This window comes from Vespa mandarinia, chromosome 14 (genome assembly GCF_050613455.1).
Source record: "Vespa mandarinia isolate Hongniang chromosome 14, ASM5061345v1, whole genome shotgun sequence".
NCBI lineage: Eukaryota > Metazoa > Arthropoda > Insecta > Hymenoptera > Vespidae > Vespa > Vespa mandarinia.
In genome coordinates this window covers 3,773,521-3,791,251 of record NC_140823.1, presented here as the reverse complement: position 1 = coordinate 3,791,251, position 17,731 = coordinate 3,773,521, and the positions used below count along the sequence as shown (strand labels likewise).

Here is a 17,731-nt window from a genome sequence, read left to right as displayed (position 1 = left end):
TCGTCTCTCCAATTCTTCCTTCTCACCAAAACGAACATTCGTGTTTTGCAGGAGATGGCGAAAGACCATTTCACCTTTTTTTTCCTTTTTTACTTCTTTCTTCTTCTTCTTTTTTATTTTTTTTTTTTTTTTTTTTGTTCATTCAGATCTTTAACAGGTCTCGATTGTCAGGTCTGTTTGGATTTTTAATTAATTGTTTGATTTCACGTTCGGACCATCTTTATTCTATTATATTTCAAAAAATTAATTTCACTTTGTGCAACAATCTGTAAGATTTTTATTGAGTTAAAATAATTGATTTTCCTAGACGGCATCTGGCAAATAAATTATGGACGGAAAAGAAAAAGAAAAATTTAGAAAGTAATTCCGTTATGAAGAAAATTAGATTTCTCATTTTCGTCCCGTCCGTACCGATTACTTTATTCTCGCTTGATCCGTTGACTTGACTTTTTTACAGGAAAACAATAGACTCACTGTGTAGGAGAGAATGGTAGGAGTCTTCATTGGTACCAGATGCCACGTTTATAATATATACCAACAACAGGGATAGAGTTTAACCCTTTCAGAGACGATTTACGATCTCTCATAGAAAAAGTTTCTTCCTGTTCAAATTGAATCCCAGTGAAGTTCAAAGCGATACTGACTCGAATGGCGTTGCGGTCTCGAACTTTCCTTAATTAATATAAATGGTTGTGATGAAGAGAGAGAAAAAAAAAAAGAAAAAAAAAAAAGAAGAAGATGACGAAAAAGAGAGAAGCGAGGAAACTTTTCCGGGAAAACAAGGAGGGGATAAGGAAAAAGAGAAAAAGAAGAGAAAAGAAATAACGAAGGAAAAGTAATTCACAAAATTCGTCTACGATCGAACAACATGAACAATAAAACAATAATAACAAAAATTGAAATATTAAAATGAAAAAAAAAAAAAAAGAAAAAAGTAAAAAGAACAAAAGAAAAAATTCCTGAGAATTTCAACCTCTTTCGTTTATCATCCATTACCTTTTCGCTATACCATATAAAAATATAACAAGTATTATGGGAAATGGTATCGAAGTTGAGATGTGGCAGGTGTAAGGACCGTATAAGGTTAAAAGGCCACCACGTTCTTGTGGTCCAGTCTCTCTCTCTCTCTCTCTCTCTCTCTCTCTCTCTCTCTCTCTTTATCTCTTTTTCCTTATCTCTATCCTTATCCTTCTTTCTCTCTTTCCACGAAGACTAAGCTCGCTAAGGATAAACGCGGAACGACTCGCTCGTGCCCAGGACTTCCACGCGAGGAGGAGTTATTATACGTTGCGAACGCCCACGCGTGGCTTTCTCAGCTCGCTCGCCGCCGCAGGAAACCGAAAACAGAGAAGAGAAGAGAAGAGAAGAGAAGAGAAGAGAAGGGAAGAGAAGAGAATAAAGGAGAAGAGTAGAGAAGCGAAGAGAAGAAAAGAAGATGCGAGCGAAGGAAAAGAGAATAGAAAAAATAAGGGACTCGTGACTTGTGGAGGAAGAAGAGTGGGAGGAAGTGGTTGGGGGGAGGGGGCGAGGGACTGGGGTAGGGGAAAAGGGCTTTTTTGTTTTTTCGGCGTATATCCACGGAAATTGGACGTCGAGTCGTGAACGAGCCGTTAGGCTGTAAATCTCAAATCTTCTTTCTCTCTCTTTCTTTCTCTTTCTCTCTCTCTCTCTCTTTCTCCCTCTCTCTCTTTCTTTCTCTCTTTCTTTCTTTCTTTCTTTTTCTCCTTTTGTAGAACTTTGTGGGACGACCTACTGAGCCAAAGGTAGAAAGACCCGTTTCTGAATCTTGAGATTTACACTTTCGTTTATTCCTTAGGGTTCTACCATACTCAATAATCGGAGTTGCTTTTTTTACTCTCTCTTTCTCTCTCTCTCTCTCTCCCTCTGTCTCCTTTCTTGGTAGGGTTATCATAATATTTGATGAAAGATACTCAGCTTCGATATAACCAAATGTCCCAAACAATCTAATCATTTTGGTTTCTTAATGTATTTAAGTATCGTGCTATCATGTACATGAGAATTTATTTAATTGATTTCAAACAAAAAAGAAAAAAGGAACGAAGAAGAAAAAATAAGAAGAAGAAAGCAAAAGTGAGTTTAATAATCGTAGAAATATATTTATACTGATAAATATTTAACAATTTGATATAGGGAGATACAGAATTATAGATATTTGTTATGGTTTGATAAATCTATGGTTCAGTTGAAAGTAATAAATTTTTATATACCAGTATAGAAACGATATAAATATGACAATGTTATTGCTACATTACGGTAATTAACGAGCACGTTAATAATACCCGCAGACTTACATGCATCCATGATATTATATAGCACGGCATCGATTTAATGAATCTCTTCGAAGAAAAGTTAATATCCTGCAGATTAATAAGCATCGTGTTTTACTTTTCTTTCGTTTTGTTTTTCCTTTTCTTTTTTATTTATCTCTCTTTCTTATTTCTTAATTCCTTCTTCTTTTTCTCGTGTTCAAAATAAATGGGACAAATGAACAATTTTTTTAATAACGTCACGCATTTCGACGCCCTTTCCAATTATATAAATCGTTTTTAACATTTTGAATCATTGAAAAAAATAATTCGATAACTCGTTTCCATCGAAACTCATCGAACGTGAAACACGCGAAGATTCGTGACTAATAATACGAGATATCTCGAAGGTTCCCCGTGGGATATATTTCCCATGATATCCCACAGTGTATTGATTAACTTAAGACAAAATGATCCACCCGCTGGCTTGTACCTGTATTTCTTTCATTGGAAAAGTAAAATGGATAGTAGATAAACTCGAATTCGATCGATCGATATTAATTCGAATTGGTTAAATCGCAAATCGATCATTAGTCATTTCTTTTCTTCTCTTTTTTTTTTAATAGCAGCTCAAAATGAACAGAAAGTAAATTTTGGAGGTTGTTTGAAAAAAAAAAAAAACAAAACATAATAATAAAGTGGAAATATTTTTTCCATTCTCAATATGATCATGTAATACTTCGTTTAGATCATTTATTATTATTATTATTATTATATTTTATTATATATATATATATATATATATATATATATATACATATATATTTTGTTTTTCTTTTTCTCTAAAATTTGATCGTACGAAAAAAATATACAATTTTAATATATTTAATCTATAAAAAGATCTGAGTGAAATGAATATGCAATGAGAATATTTCTAAAAGAATATTAAAATGAGTTAAACGTAACTTAGATAGTAACTTGAATTCAGGTGTCGACTAGTCAGTCGATAGGACAAACGCACGTGTCGACCGGAAGCGGAAATGTCTTGTGGGAACGGTGAACGCCACAAGTGGCAATGCGACTAAAAAGTCTAATGACGCGCATATAAATGTAGCGACTGTTCATGTGCATCCGTGAACTAAGAGATGACACATGTAGATAAGACTATTTAAGCGAAACCTTCCTTCATACAGGATTATTCGTCGGAATGAACGTTAAACACATTATGTACTGTCGATGTAGATGAGTTATCATTTTATTACCATAAATTTGATAACTTTCTAAACAGTTACCAACCACCAGTTTTAATCTAATCTACATGATTTAAATAGATATTACTAGAGAGTATATCGAATGATTATTATTCAACCAAATAGTATTAAGTTAATCATTGGAAAGTTTTCTTTTTTGAAAAAAAAAGAAAAAAAGAAAAAAAACTATGTATCTACGTTTTAATATTTATTACGTAAGAAATAAAAATCGTTTCATCGTTCACTTTAACGAGTCTAACGAGTAAAAAAAAAAAAAATATTCAAGTATTTCAAATTTTTCTTCCTCAATATTTTTTCCTTTACCGATAGCACGTACATATCATATATACGTGTTTTATTGGCAGATTTTAATGGCCTAACGGTAAACGAAAAACGATAAAATTGTTACGTTTACAATTTCACACCTAGTACCTAAATTCGCATGCGAAAATCTTCAATTGGATTTTCGAAAGATTCTCTCAGATATAGAGGGGACATTTTAAACGTGATGCATTTTAACATCATCATATTTCATCTTTTATGGTATTAAGTAGTACAAATGAAAGGACTTTCTCTTAGTCGTCGTCGTTTACTGTCGTTCGTTTTTGTGCCACTAAAATTCTTTTTCCTCCTCCTCCTCCTCCTCCTCCTCCATCATCTCCTCCTCTTCTTTCTCCTCTTAATAATGCGAAAGAGATTTTGGTAAGGATACACGTGGCTCACGACAAGTGGTGGCACTTAAATCGATACAGGTGCTTCTACAAGGAAATCGTTTCCGAACGAATGTTATCAGCTCTCACAGTTGCATGACTTGAATCTGTTAAAGCCAGAGAGTAGTATTCATAAATATTTGATGATCTTCATACTCTACGTGCTCTCTTTTCTCGAGGTGGAAGATGATGCAGTAGCATTTGCAATTTCAAGAATCGAAAGAAAATTCTCGTACCATTACTTTCTTTTACATTTTTAATTCTTTTCCATCGATAATAGATTTCACTTTATACTCACACATATACAAACATATACAACTATATAGGGATATTATTAAAATTTAATCCCCAAGGAGAAGATTTTAATCCTTCTTAATATCGAAAGTTTTCTATCGGTGATAATCCCTCGATCGATAGTTTCATTCAATTCTTTTCTCTTTTAATTCTTCTTAGTTAAGTATAATTTTCCCATCAAAAATCCATTTCGAAGGAAGTTCGATAGAAATTTCTTCGAAAACAATTGTCGCAATTTTGAAAGTAATCATTTTGTTGATAACGATTAAATTATAATATTTACCGTTAGCTTGATTTAGAATAATAATAAAGAAAGAAAAAAAAAATGAAAGAGAGATAAAAATTGTATGATTTATCTAATTTAGAGCATTATACTTCGTGATGAATAGGAGGTCTGTGTTTTGAACATTGCCGCTTCTTTTAAAGATAGACAGGGAGTGAGAGAGAGAGAAAGAAAGAGAGAGAGAGAGAGAAAGAGAGACAGAAAAGGAGAGGAAAGAACTAGTCGTTAAGGAGTAACATAAGAGCAACACCGTGATGCGAGCCCATGGGTAGAAGATAATCAGGCATGCCGTGGTAATTCTCGTTCGGGGGCGTGCGAGAATAATGCATTGCTTGAAATATTTAACGAGAAGATAATTTGGCGAAGGTGCTTCTACCTACGAATAAAACGCCTTCCTTCTCCTTCTCTTCCTCCTCCTCCTCCTCCTCCTCCTCCTCCTCCTCCTCTTCTTTCACGTTCAATCTATGTGAGATCCTTACTTGTGAATCTGTTACTTGGTCCATTCTCTCGGACAACTTTTAAGCGTGGGAATTGAAAGTTAGTCTTCCTATTATTATTATTATTATTATTATTATTATTATTATTATTATTATTATTATTATTATTATTATTATTATTATTATTATTATTATTTTTATTATTATTATTTTCATATGATTTGAAATAAGATGAAGAGTTTCGTTCGATCGTAACAGATGGTAGATAGTCTGATTGCATCATTTAATGCTACCGTATCAATTTTCGATTCTAACACAGATGTGCCTCGGCGTGAAATCTTTTTTCTTCTCTCTTTTCTTTTTCTTCTCTTTCGTTAACGAGAGAAATTGATTACAATAGAATTCTATTGCAATACTGAATGTTGTTTTCAACAATTAAAATTGTTGATGAATAATATTAATGACTTTCGTAATGATTTTATACAAATCGATGTATTTTACTTCATCTAATAGCTTTCGTAAAAGTTTTTTTTTCTTTTTTTTTTTCTAGAAAAAGAAACGCAGAACAAAAAATTTATTCTCGTTATTATCTTTACATCGGACTCTTTTCTCATTTTTTTTCCTTTTTCTTTTCTTTTTTTTTCTTTTTTTCATTTTTTAATCTCGTTAGCGAAATGTTTTAGCAGTAGGGGAATTTTTTAAAATGTTTGAAATGTGTTTTATTATTAAAATTTCTCTACATGAAAATCACGTTTTGTACGATCATTCGCGGTCGTCCACGTGTCATGAGCAAAAACGTCATATCCGCACACGCGTCACGGTTAGGAAGTAATTCTGAATGATTAATTAATGAGACAAAGATGCGGAACTCGTGTGACCGGAAGTAGAAGGAAAGAAAAAGAAAGGATGAACGAGTGAATTAAAAAGACAGAGAGATAGATAGACAGATAGATAGAGAGAAAGAGAGAGAAAGAGAGAAAGAGAGAAAGAGAGAGAGAGAGAGAGAGAGAGAGAGAGAGAGAGAAAGCAAAGGAAGAACTTCTCCATGTTGAATCGGCCTCGTCTTCAGCATTGTAATTACTTCAAGTACTTTTTTTAGAATCACTGTTAAGTATTCTATCCTTGCAAACGATATTTAAAATAAGAGATCCTTAAAAAATTAATACCACATTTGAATTATTTCACGGACTTTATTTTATAGAAAAAAAAAAAAAAAAAAAAAAAAAATTGAGACCAAATCAATTAATATAATTACACTCGTAGAATATATATTTTTTTGAGATGATGAAAATTATTCATTATAAGAATCATCGGCTTAATGAATTAATATCACACTTTTACGAATTTTCATATATAACTATTAATCTTTCAAACAATCGAATAAAAATTATAGAAATATCTCTTTCTATTTCAATTTCATACGTTTCATTTTTTCACGATAAATCGCGAAGAAATAATGTTTAATAAGAAAACTTGTGCGAGTCGTTTCTTTTTCCTTTTTTTTTTTTTTTTTTTTTTTTTTCTTTTATTCACTCTAAATCTTATACCACTTATTTTCGTAGTAATCTCGCAAATTACAAGCTCGGAAATATGCTTATAAGAAAAATGTTGTAAGATGACGCTACAGTGGGAGTCGACTCATCTCTTTCTTTGTCTCTCTCTCTCTCTCTCTCTCTCTCTCTTTCTTATTCTCTCTCTCTCTCTCACTCTTTTTCTCTCTCTCTTTCTCTTTTCTTTTTCTTTTGAGAGTATTCGCGAGTACAGGAGGATTACACGCATCCCGCAGGGACTTTGGAGGGAGAAACGACAAAAAGCTCAGAGCCCTGCAAGACCGAGAGAGTGAAGACGATAAAAGCGATGTTCTTCATAAACGTGACGGCTTAATAATTACGCGGGTGGCCCACGAGAATCCGTTTTACATACTGCTGCATAATAACTATGATCTTCTCTGTCTCTCTCTCTTTCTCTCTCTTTCTCTGTCTCGACTTGCGTGCTCCAGTTCTCTACTGGAGGAGATGTGCGAGTATTCGCGTCAAAAAGCTCACAGCGCGTTAAATGAAACCTGCAATCAGCGTCCGAGAAAAACGCGATACTTTTACTGATCGTTATATGCATCTTACTTATTGTTCTCTATCTTGCATCCTTATTCCGTCATATCCATCCAAATATATATATCTATATTCATATATATATTCGCTTTATATATTATACATAGCACAACGTTTTTATATATTACTATAAAAGTCATTTCGAAGGAAAAAAAAAAAAAAAGAAAAAAAGAAAAACAAATTGAAAACAATTATTCTCTCGGCGGACTGTTCGATTTTTCACACGTCGATTAACAACCAAAAGACTATTAGCGACGGTATATTTCTATCGTACTATGCTTTTTTTTTTTGTTCAATTTTTTTTTTTTTCTTCTTATTTTGTTCTTTTTCTCTGTTTTTTCTTTTTTTTCGTATTTTCTTTTTTTTTGTTTGTTTTTTCTTTAGACGAACTGAAAGAAATCGAAAGTGTTTTTAGGAAAAAGAACTTTGCAATTCTTTATTTATAACTAATTATTATATCTTATCTCCTGAGAAACGAACTTTAGCAACAGACCCTATCTCTCTCGAACCAGTTTCATGCATATATATATATATATATATATATATATATATATATATATACATTTGTAACTCTTCGATAGAGGAAAGAACGTATATAGCCATCGATGCACATGGATTTATACCAACCTTTCTTCAACTTCATCTACTTGTTTTCTTTCTCTCTGTCTTTCTTTCTCTTGTCTCTCTCTCTCTCTCTCTCTCTCTCTTTCTTTCTCTTTTTTTCTCACGGACAAGTCTGTATACGAACGCAGATGCGTCACGCACGCGAGAAGCGAATGCAAGCTACGTAATCCTTTCTTGCTGCTAATAGTAGCCGGAATCGTGAATTCAATTGCTCTTGAATTGATGCAGCGGCGACAACGAGAGAGATAGAAGAAAAGAGAGAGAGAGAAAAAGAGAGAGAGAGAGAGAGAGAGAAAAGAAGAAGTCTTTAAGAGAAATAAAGATAGAAAGAGATATATGCGTGCAGAGTCCGTCGACTGCAGCACGAAGCACGTACGTTTAATCGTAGGTGAAAGAGGAAGGTGGTCCAGCATACGATTTCTTATAGGTGCATCCGTTTGAAAGAAAGAGAAAGAGAGAGACTCAGAGCGAGAAAGAAAGAGAGAGAGAGAGAGAGAGAGAGAGCGAGAAAGTGAGTGTCGACAGGATTTTATAGAGGGACAAAAGCTAGCGAGGAGACGACGGATGTCGGTTAGGCTGATCTCCTTGAACGTTTTCAGCTGATGTCTATGTGGGTGCCTTAGTTTGAAATCTTTCATTCATTCCATGTCGATGATTTGCCTTTGAAATTATCCAAGATTATCGCTACTGAATAAGATCGACGTCTTTCTTTTCTTTTCTTTTTCTTCTGTTTTGTTTTTTTTTTTATTTATTATTATTATTATTATTATTATTATTATTATTATTATTATTATTATTATTATTATTATTATTATTATTATTATTATTATATATTTTTTTGCTTTCCTTTGATCTAAATACCCGACCAATACAATTTCGACTTCAGTGAGAATTTAAATTGTTGTTAAGTCATACGATCGTAACAATTGATGAATTTATGAAATAATATATATGTGTGAAACGGCACGAATACAAACGACCGTTAAAAATCGATTAGGTTGCCAGGATTTCTCTTGGTACGGGACGCAGCATCTAACACAAGTCGACGTCGTTCGCTCGTTTGATCGAGCATGGAAGATACCAGGCGGTATTACCAAGCAGCAAGTGGATGCCGATCCATCCTTCTGCCGTTCTATACTCGTTGTACGAATGCGGAGGAGCGTAACTATAATCTTGCCGCGTCATGTGGACGGTGTGCGACCCGGTGCACGCGGAGAAGACCATCAAGAACCGAAGAGAGAATAATGGATTCGCGAGACTGAGCGATAATGGTCGTATAACGAGGTACAGCATGGGTAGAAACTCGCATAGGCTATTCTTTCTTTGTGAACACCAACCATGGGAAAAAACAAATTCATGTAAACGAGCTTCTTCGATCAAACATACGGTGTCCTACTTTAATTGATATAAAATTGAAACAGATTCGCAGAGCCTGATATAATACAAGAATTATTTTCGCGTATACTTTTACTTGAATTGATTCAAGTAGATAAACTATTCAAATGGTCTTAATAGATATTTATAAATTGTATTAATCGAATGATTCAATAATAATATTATGATATTGTAATAATTGAGTATACATTAAAGTGAAATCTCAATTGTTAAACTATATATATTTATATAAATATAAATGTTATATATATATATATATATATATATATGTTTCGCGTTCCATTCCTTTCCCTTTTGCGGTATAAAGTAAGTTAAAGAAAAGATGGTGCCGCACCCCCAAACCAACGTAGGCACGTTGCAGTGTAAGATGACACCACAACCTCGTCGTCTTTTCAACTCCAGACGAGTATACCGCCCACCAAGAGACAAACGGGACATCCCTCATTCAGACGAAACTCTGATAAACAGAGTCTCTCAAGTCCGTAAACTTACGAAACTTCTGTTTACTCATTTGGCAACATCCAATTATCATTATCGTTAGGTTTAACAGAATTATTATAGATCTTCGAAGAATGATATTCAGATTGGACAAAGTTTTTGACAAACTTTTTGGAGTCCTTCCAATAGTCAATGAAGTATGATCTTTACTTAGACAAATTGAAAGAAACTTTATGATGCGAAAACAATGGAGACAATATAAATTGATGAAATTTTGGAAAGGAAATATTTTTGAGAACCTCTGCTACGTAGAGTCGCACGAGGAACCGCGACGAGGCGCCACGGGGATGTCGCCGGACGAGTTGTCCTCTTGTCTTCCAGCCACTCCCATTTTCAGCTACCGAGTTACTGCCACTCTGTCAATCCGGTACGACTCGAGCGACCAAACGGAGAAGCGGCCCTGACAGAGTATGACTTCTCGGAACCGTTCCCTTTTACCGGGAGAAAGAAAATCTGCCCAAAGGCGAAGAAGCGCCATCACGAACCATACGAGTTTACTCGAGAAAGCTGTCGGCCATTCTACCGTCGTGCAATAAATTATTATTAATTGCAAACGCTACCGGTTTCAGCTTACCTTCCAAGATACAAACGTTTAGCCTTAAGGTATTTAAACGTTCCTCTCCTAGAAATCATACACGCAATAACAATTCAACAAAGAATATTTAATTTTAATGATATATTTATATATTAAAATATAATAACAAAAGGAGGAGGACAAAGTTTGATCAATATTGCAAAGTCTTCGTTCGATCTTTCATCTACAATCTCAAAGCCTTTATTCCGTTAAGCCGCTTAAAGACCGTCTCACGGGATCTCATTTGAATAAGACAAATGAAGACATCTCGAAGGTGGACGGCGATGGAACGATGAAGCTGATACAGGAGATTGGCTCCGTGGCGGATCACCTACGGCGTACCTTGGCGATACATCGACAACGAAGCAAGCAACGACTGCACACCGATTGATTACGATCGTTATCAAGACAATAGCTAACACGAGCTTACACTAACGACACGCCGGGTTAACTTCGAAATCGGACGATTACGATCGTAGTATGTCGGCTAACAAGATCGACTTTTACCTTTTCCTTTTTTTTTTTTCTTTTTTTCTTCTTCTTTTTTTTCTTTCTTTTTTTTTTTGCCAGATGAAAACCGATCTATTCGTCTCGCACCCACGCGAGTTTAACATATAAATTTTTCATTCGTACTCTCTCGGTAGATTGAAAAATCTCGAAAGTGTTAGTCTCTTGAATGAATCTTACAAAACGTAAGATATATATATATATATATATCAATGTATATCAATTTTGATCGAGATCTTCTTTCGTAACAAGATTGAATTTAAAACTCATGAAACGAAACTTCATTGACGTTAATATAATTCGTTTCGTAATAAATATTAAAGATAATTTATTAACCGTAAGGAAAAAAAAAGAAAATAAAACATTGGCCACTCTTATAAAAGTTTATACAACGTTAGTTACTCAGTTAGATATCTCGTAACAATCCAGTCGTCTCTCGGGTGATCTCTCTCGTCCGAAAGACGACCAACAAGCAGAAGCTAGTAGTCGCTTAGGGGGTTGTTTTCCACCCCTTCGTTGCGTACTTCTATCTCGCCATCTGCTGGAAGCTGTAGGAAGCGTGGGAGATGTATTGAACAGGCAGGATGCGCGTGGCGAGATGCGCGAATATTCGTGAATTCCCGGCACAGCACAGGAGCGCAGTTCTCGCGCAATAAAGCAAAAAAGGGGAATAGGGGAGAGAGAGAGACAGAGAGAGAGAGAGAGACAGAGAGACAGAGAGACAGAGAGAGAGAGAGAGAGAGAGAGAGAGAGAGAGGAGACCGGGCAAGCGTTCTAATCCTCTCGGACGGCGAACAGAGGCAGACTCGATTAATAGTCGTGCTCGTGAGAGAATCGACGAGCGTCCTTGGTGTCTTCGAGTTGCGCGGGAGCTTGAAATCTATCGTTGACTGTTTGAACTCGAACGCGTCTGACGCGGAACGTCGACGTCGATGGACCGAGCTGGTCGTGCAACCATAGGAATCGTCGCGTCATCGAGCTTAAATTTGGTCTTGGAGTGAAAGATAATTGATTAAGAGATTGTCATGTGAGGAATAACGTTGTCAAAGGGTAGAGAAGATCCGATCAAGTCGTTCGTTCCGTTCGTTTTTGATCGCGTCTAAGTGTACGACCGAGGGCCTTTTGATTCTCTTTGCTTGTTAGCGAAAGATTAAAGAAATAAGTATGAAGCCAAGCGCTATAGTTCTCTTGTTATTTCTCTGCGTGCAATTTTTAGCCTCGGAATCGAAGCTAAGAAGTCAACAGGCAACGGCTGTTGAGGCGACGGACGAAGACGACGACGATTGGGACGACGACGAGGATGACGATGACGATGACGATGACGATGACGATAATGAAAGTTATCATCCGAAACCTGAGATCGATGACGATGGTCGTATATATAAGAATCCAAGGAATTCACCGTCCGCTATGTGCCCACGGGATCAGGACCAAGCTGATCTCTTGGGACAGAAGTGCCTGAGGAAATGTTCTACCGATGAAGATTGCAAAAGTAAGAAGAAGAAATGTAGATGCGACGGTGCCTGTGGTATGTCCTGTATCAAACCCGAAAGAGAATGTCCACCTTTGACTGAAATCGAACATGGAGCGGTGACGGTCACTGGACGATTTTTCGGTGATCGGGCAAATTATGCTTGCGAACCAGATTACTTCACCGTCGGCTTGTCCGAAAGAACTTGCCGTGCCGATGGACATTGGACCGGTACTACGCCGTCCTGTAAGAAGGATCAGAATTCCTTCTGCTCGCAGCCGCCCAAAATAAAAAATGCACGTCACAATGCGTTGCTCGAACAAACGACTTATGATCTAGACAGTATGGTCCAATATTATTGTAATCATGGATATGTCACCACAGGTGCACGAAAGTCTAAATGTCTTATGATGAATGGTATCGCTAGTTGGTTCGGTCCTGATATTACCTGCGAACCACAGAATTGTGGTTCACCGGCGGACATCGCTAATGGATGGCACGCTGGTACGTTTTATCTTCATACGTTTTCATTTCGAATGAAATATCGTAGACATTTTTTTAATTCTACGAATATATATTTCTAGAATGAATAGAATGCGTCAAAATTGTTTGATTGGTTTAGTTTGTTTGAAAACAAAAAAAAACAAAACAAAAAAAAAAACAAAAAAAAGAAAACAAAATTAATTAACCATGTAAACAACTTTTAAACATTTCTCTATGTCCATTCATTATTTTTATTTTGATTTGATAAGAAAAAAAAAAAAAAAAAAATTCCTTGCCCATCTAATTTTTGACTAACTCACTGTTATACACTTCAAACTTAGATAATTGTTTGTCCATACATGTTTTCTTAAGGTGAATGTTACACGTACGATTGTCGCGTGTCCTATCACTGTGCGAACGAATACGAATTGATTGGTCGAGCTGAAAAGATCTGTTTGGCGGATGGTACATGGATGCCTAAAGAGTCACCGCAATGCGTTCAAGTAAGAGATACGAACGTTCGTTCGTCTCTTATTAACCCTTATCACTTGAAAAATATTCTATAGTCATGTTAAAAGAAATTTTGTGAATTTTAATTTGCTAAAGAGAGATAATTATTTTTTTTTTTATTATCCTTTTATCTTTTAGATAATTTTTAAATTATTCGCTAATAAATAAAAATGTTTGTATACAATTGGCCAAGACAAATATCAAACACATCAAGCAATAAAAAGCCAAAAGGCAAAAATAAAACAAAGAGAACGAATTTCAAGTGATAAGGATTAAAGTTTATTCGATTGTTCTTGGGTATTCCGACGAAAAGAACAAAAAAAAAAAAAAAAAAAAAAGAAATGAAAGAAAAAAAAAAGAGAAACAATTATGACTTTTATAGGTAACTTCCGTACAATGTCCTAAACCAGAAAATCCTGAGAATGGAAAAGCTGTCTATACTTCCTACGCTTATAACTCCATAGTCTCTTATGAGTGCAAATACGGTTATACGGTTGTGGGAGCGGCGACCAGACGTTGCGGAGCAGATAGAAAATGGGCAGGAAAAACGCCCACCTGTCAAGAGATTAATTGCGGTTCGCCGGGGGTTCTTTATAACGGTTGGATAGAAAATATCGAAGCAGGTGAGTCGAATATATCCACTACCATACACATATGCTACGTTATATCCATACGCTCGGTTAAAGCGTTTCTTCCTCGTTGAACCGTGCATCTCATGATAACACAAATGTTCGTTGGACCATTCGATCTATCTATCTTTAAATAAAAACAAAATTCGACGATTATATTTTTATTATAGTAATAATTAAGGGAGAATACATCGGATGTTGACAGGTACTGGATTAGGTGCTAGCATAATCTTTCGTTGCAACGATCATATGAAACTCGAAGGTAATGCTTCTTCCGTTTGTCAAATAGACGGTAAGTGGCGTTATCCTTTGCCCCAGTGTTTGGCTCCCTGCGTTGTACCCCAAATTGAAAATGGACATATAACTGTGGCTAGTCACGAGAAGGATCATATAAACAATGTTACCGTCGTAGAACACGGCGAGAGATTATTGGTATCTTGCGTGAAAAATTATGAATTCGCAGCAAACAGTACACCAGTCGTTTGCAATAATGGTACTTGGTCGATAGTACCGAGTTGTTCACCTGCCAGATGCAAGCGAATGCCAAAAACACCGAAAAATGGAATGGTCATAGCTCCTAAAACGGATCATGGTATGAAAGCTGTCTTCAAGTGTAAGGATGGTTTTGAATTAGTCGGAGGTGGTCCATTAAATGCTTCTATATCCGTGGAATGTCAATATGGCAATTGGACTGGTGACATACCTCATTGCGTTCAAGTATTTTGCCCGTTTCCTGGTTTCATTGAAAATGGCAAAGTCTTTCTGGTTGGCAACATGGGTGTTTACGATTATCGACCATACGTCAGGAAGGTTGTTAACAACAAACAGATCATGTACGACTGTGACAAGGGTTATGTACTCGATGAAGGACCTAACGGTGCTACTTGTATCGGTGGAAATTGGAGTCCTAAAGAATTACCCAAATGTATTCCGGGTCAGCATCCTAGACTGAGGTGGAGTAGACGTCGAAGGTCGATAACCGATGCCACTGAGGAAGACATTGCGGCTAATTACAAGTAAGATCATCAAGAGAATATTTGTCTATTTAAAGCATCGATATTGAATATCAAATATTTTTCTTTTTCTTTTTCTTTCTTTTTTTTTTTTTTTTTTTTTTTTTTTTTCTTTTTTTTCTGATCTCTTGCAGGAAATTTATCGAGTTTTTCAGAAAGGTCGGTAAGAAGTTACTACATTTGGAATCGATCAAAGCGCGTGATCACGAGAAACGTCCTACTGGTTTCAATGGATCCTCGAAAGAAAATGACGACGGTACAAATTCGACTACTATGTCTTTGCAATGGAAGAAACATTCCAACCACGGTAATGGTACTTGGAATCGTGACGAAAAGATCGTCGATTTCTTAAGAATGGTTTATAAGAAATTAGAACGTATGGATGCAAGACAACCAAAAAATAATACCAATGGCAGTATGCACGAATTATTAAATGCCATGAGTAAAAATTTCTTTCACGTTGATTTGACCGAATCAAGGAAAAATGGATCGGGCAGGGGTCGATCTGTTTTCGAAATAAGAAATCAAAGAGAATTTATAAGACTGAAGAGAGAATTCGAAAGGATTATGAGATTTTATAATAAATCCATGAGATGGAACGAGAAACAGAATCGCAAGGAGTCCAGAAAGAAGAGCGGCCAATCTCACGGTGAGAAGAATAAAAAATCCAAGGATAAGAAAAAACGCAAGAAGAATTATTACAAAGGTTTTTACGATTTTGTAAACAGTTACGTGTCCGAAAAATTGTCCATGTTAGAGGCGCGTAACGCCACTGAGGAATTAATTAAAAAAATGAAGATCGATAAGTTCACCGTGAGAAATGGTACTGCGTTCACTGTTGGCGAGATGTATGCATTTTTCAAACATATCATAGAAAATAAATTAAATACGACGGAGGAAATTTCGATGACGGAGACAACGACGTTCCTTGTGCCAACGTCGGATATCGATTTTAATGAAACTGGAACGTCGACGACGTCCACCAAAGACAATTTGGTCTTGAACAATGAAATTCCAATTAAGGAAGGTGCACCAAAGCATCGTAGCAAACGTATTAGAAATGCTTCGGAAGATACTAATGTTACTCGTCAAAAAAGGAAACTTCTTTCTTTGAAGGTGTCATCTAATCTTCAAACGGGATCGAAGATCAAAGAGGAAGAAAATTTCAAGGATGCGGATGGATTCAATGCTTCGGGATTTACTCTGAACGAACTGGAAGCACAACAGCAAAGCCGTGCCAAGAGATTTCTCAAAGCCTCCGAGCTAGATAATCAAATCTTCTTAAAGAACTTGTATCTCAATGCTTACGAGGATGAATATCGAGAGAATGTGAAACGTTCGATAGAATCGTACGATCATACGAAAAGTAGTTGGTCGGCTTCGAGAAGGCGCAAGGGTAACCTCGATATTTACGAGATCAAGTGATGAAGTTTCAAGTGTTGTGATATTAACGGAATTTATTAAGTCATTTACCGATATCAATCGAATTTTAGGCGATGTATACACACTCACACAATATACGATATTAGCTGTAATCGTCGTCCCTCGTCGGCACGCATTGTAACGCGTGTCGCGCTTTTTTTTTCAACGAGGAAAGAAGTTTGAAAAAAGAAGAAGAAGAAGAAGAAGAAAAAAAGAGAGAGAAAGTAAAAAGGAAAAAAAAAGAAAAAGAGAAAAGAAAAAAAAAATATACACTTAAGGGAATAAATCTTTTCCATGCCAAAGTCCCTTCGCTCTTTAAGATTAAAGCCGAATTAGGTTCTGTGTGTGTCTAATCTAAGAATTAAGTATGTAGAAAACTTTGTAGATGTATCAACGTGTCGATGATGTAGTGCATTGACGAAAAATCCGATCAAAAAGAAAAAAAAGAAAAAAAAAAAAAAAAAGAAAAAAAAAGAAAAAAAAATAGAAAAAAAAAAAAAAATAGGAAAAAAAACTTCAACAGGAAAACTTTATAGTTAGAACGTATTTCACTTCTAATATTAACTTTCTCTGATTCTGTAAGCTAACCCTTAGTGTGATTTATAAATAAGTCCGATATCTAATTCCAACTAAATGAAATAGTCCAAGATCACGATACTCATGATTTTTGTATTTCATGCGTTGAAGGCCGCATTATTATTCGATGTACCTTGTAATACGCAAATTATAAAATTAATAAGAGAATAAGTGTTACCAGAAAGTCCCTTCATCAATATGTTCGAGACAATGATCGTTGAAGACGAAGAAAAAGAAGAAGAAAAAGAAGAAGACGAAGAAGATGAAGAAAAAGAAAAGAAGAATCGTTAAATCTACTTGCTATCATTTTATTTTATTGGAAATCATTTTATTGATATTATTTAAGAGATCGATCGACCAGGTAACGATAATTACGCGAACAACACTTGGGATAATTAAGTCTCGAAAAAATCATCCATGGTAGTGATCAAATGTTCGAGGAGAGGGAATGCTGCGTAACACCGGACACGGCTGAAAGAGGGACGTGCCTGGACCACCTGTCAATATCGTACTTCCCATTAATTACAGAGCAATTATAATTCATGAATGCTCACGAGACCTTGTTCGATTTTATCTGCGACAACGTGCTCGTTAACACGTCCACAGCGTGAACCTGACTATCCAGAGATTTAAGGTCGAGTAATTCCAAACAAGTCGTGTATTCGTTTCTGATAATCGAA

General features: G+C 35.7%; 1 protein-coding gene across 1 annotated transcript; it reads left to right on the top strand.

The window, feature by feature from the left end:
* Positions 1–11,729: 11,729 nt before the first annotated feature.
* Hasp (Hig-anchoring scaffold protein) lies at positions 11,730–16,899 on the top strand. Its single transcript, XM_035862268.2, has 5 exons — positions 11,730–12,922; positions 13,274–13,404; positions 13,794–14,034; positions 14,246–15,056; positions 15,188–16,899. The coding sequence occupies exons 1-5, from the start codon at positions 12,112–12,114 to the stop codon at positions 16,476–16,478; spliced, it is 3,285 nt and encodes a 1,094-aa protein (XP_035718161.1). The 5' UTR covers positions 11,730–12,111; the 3' UTR covers positions 16,479–16,899.
* Positions 16,900–17,731: the final 832 nt, after the last annotated feature.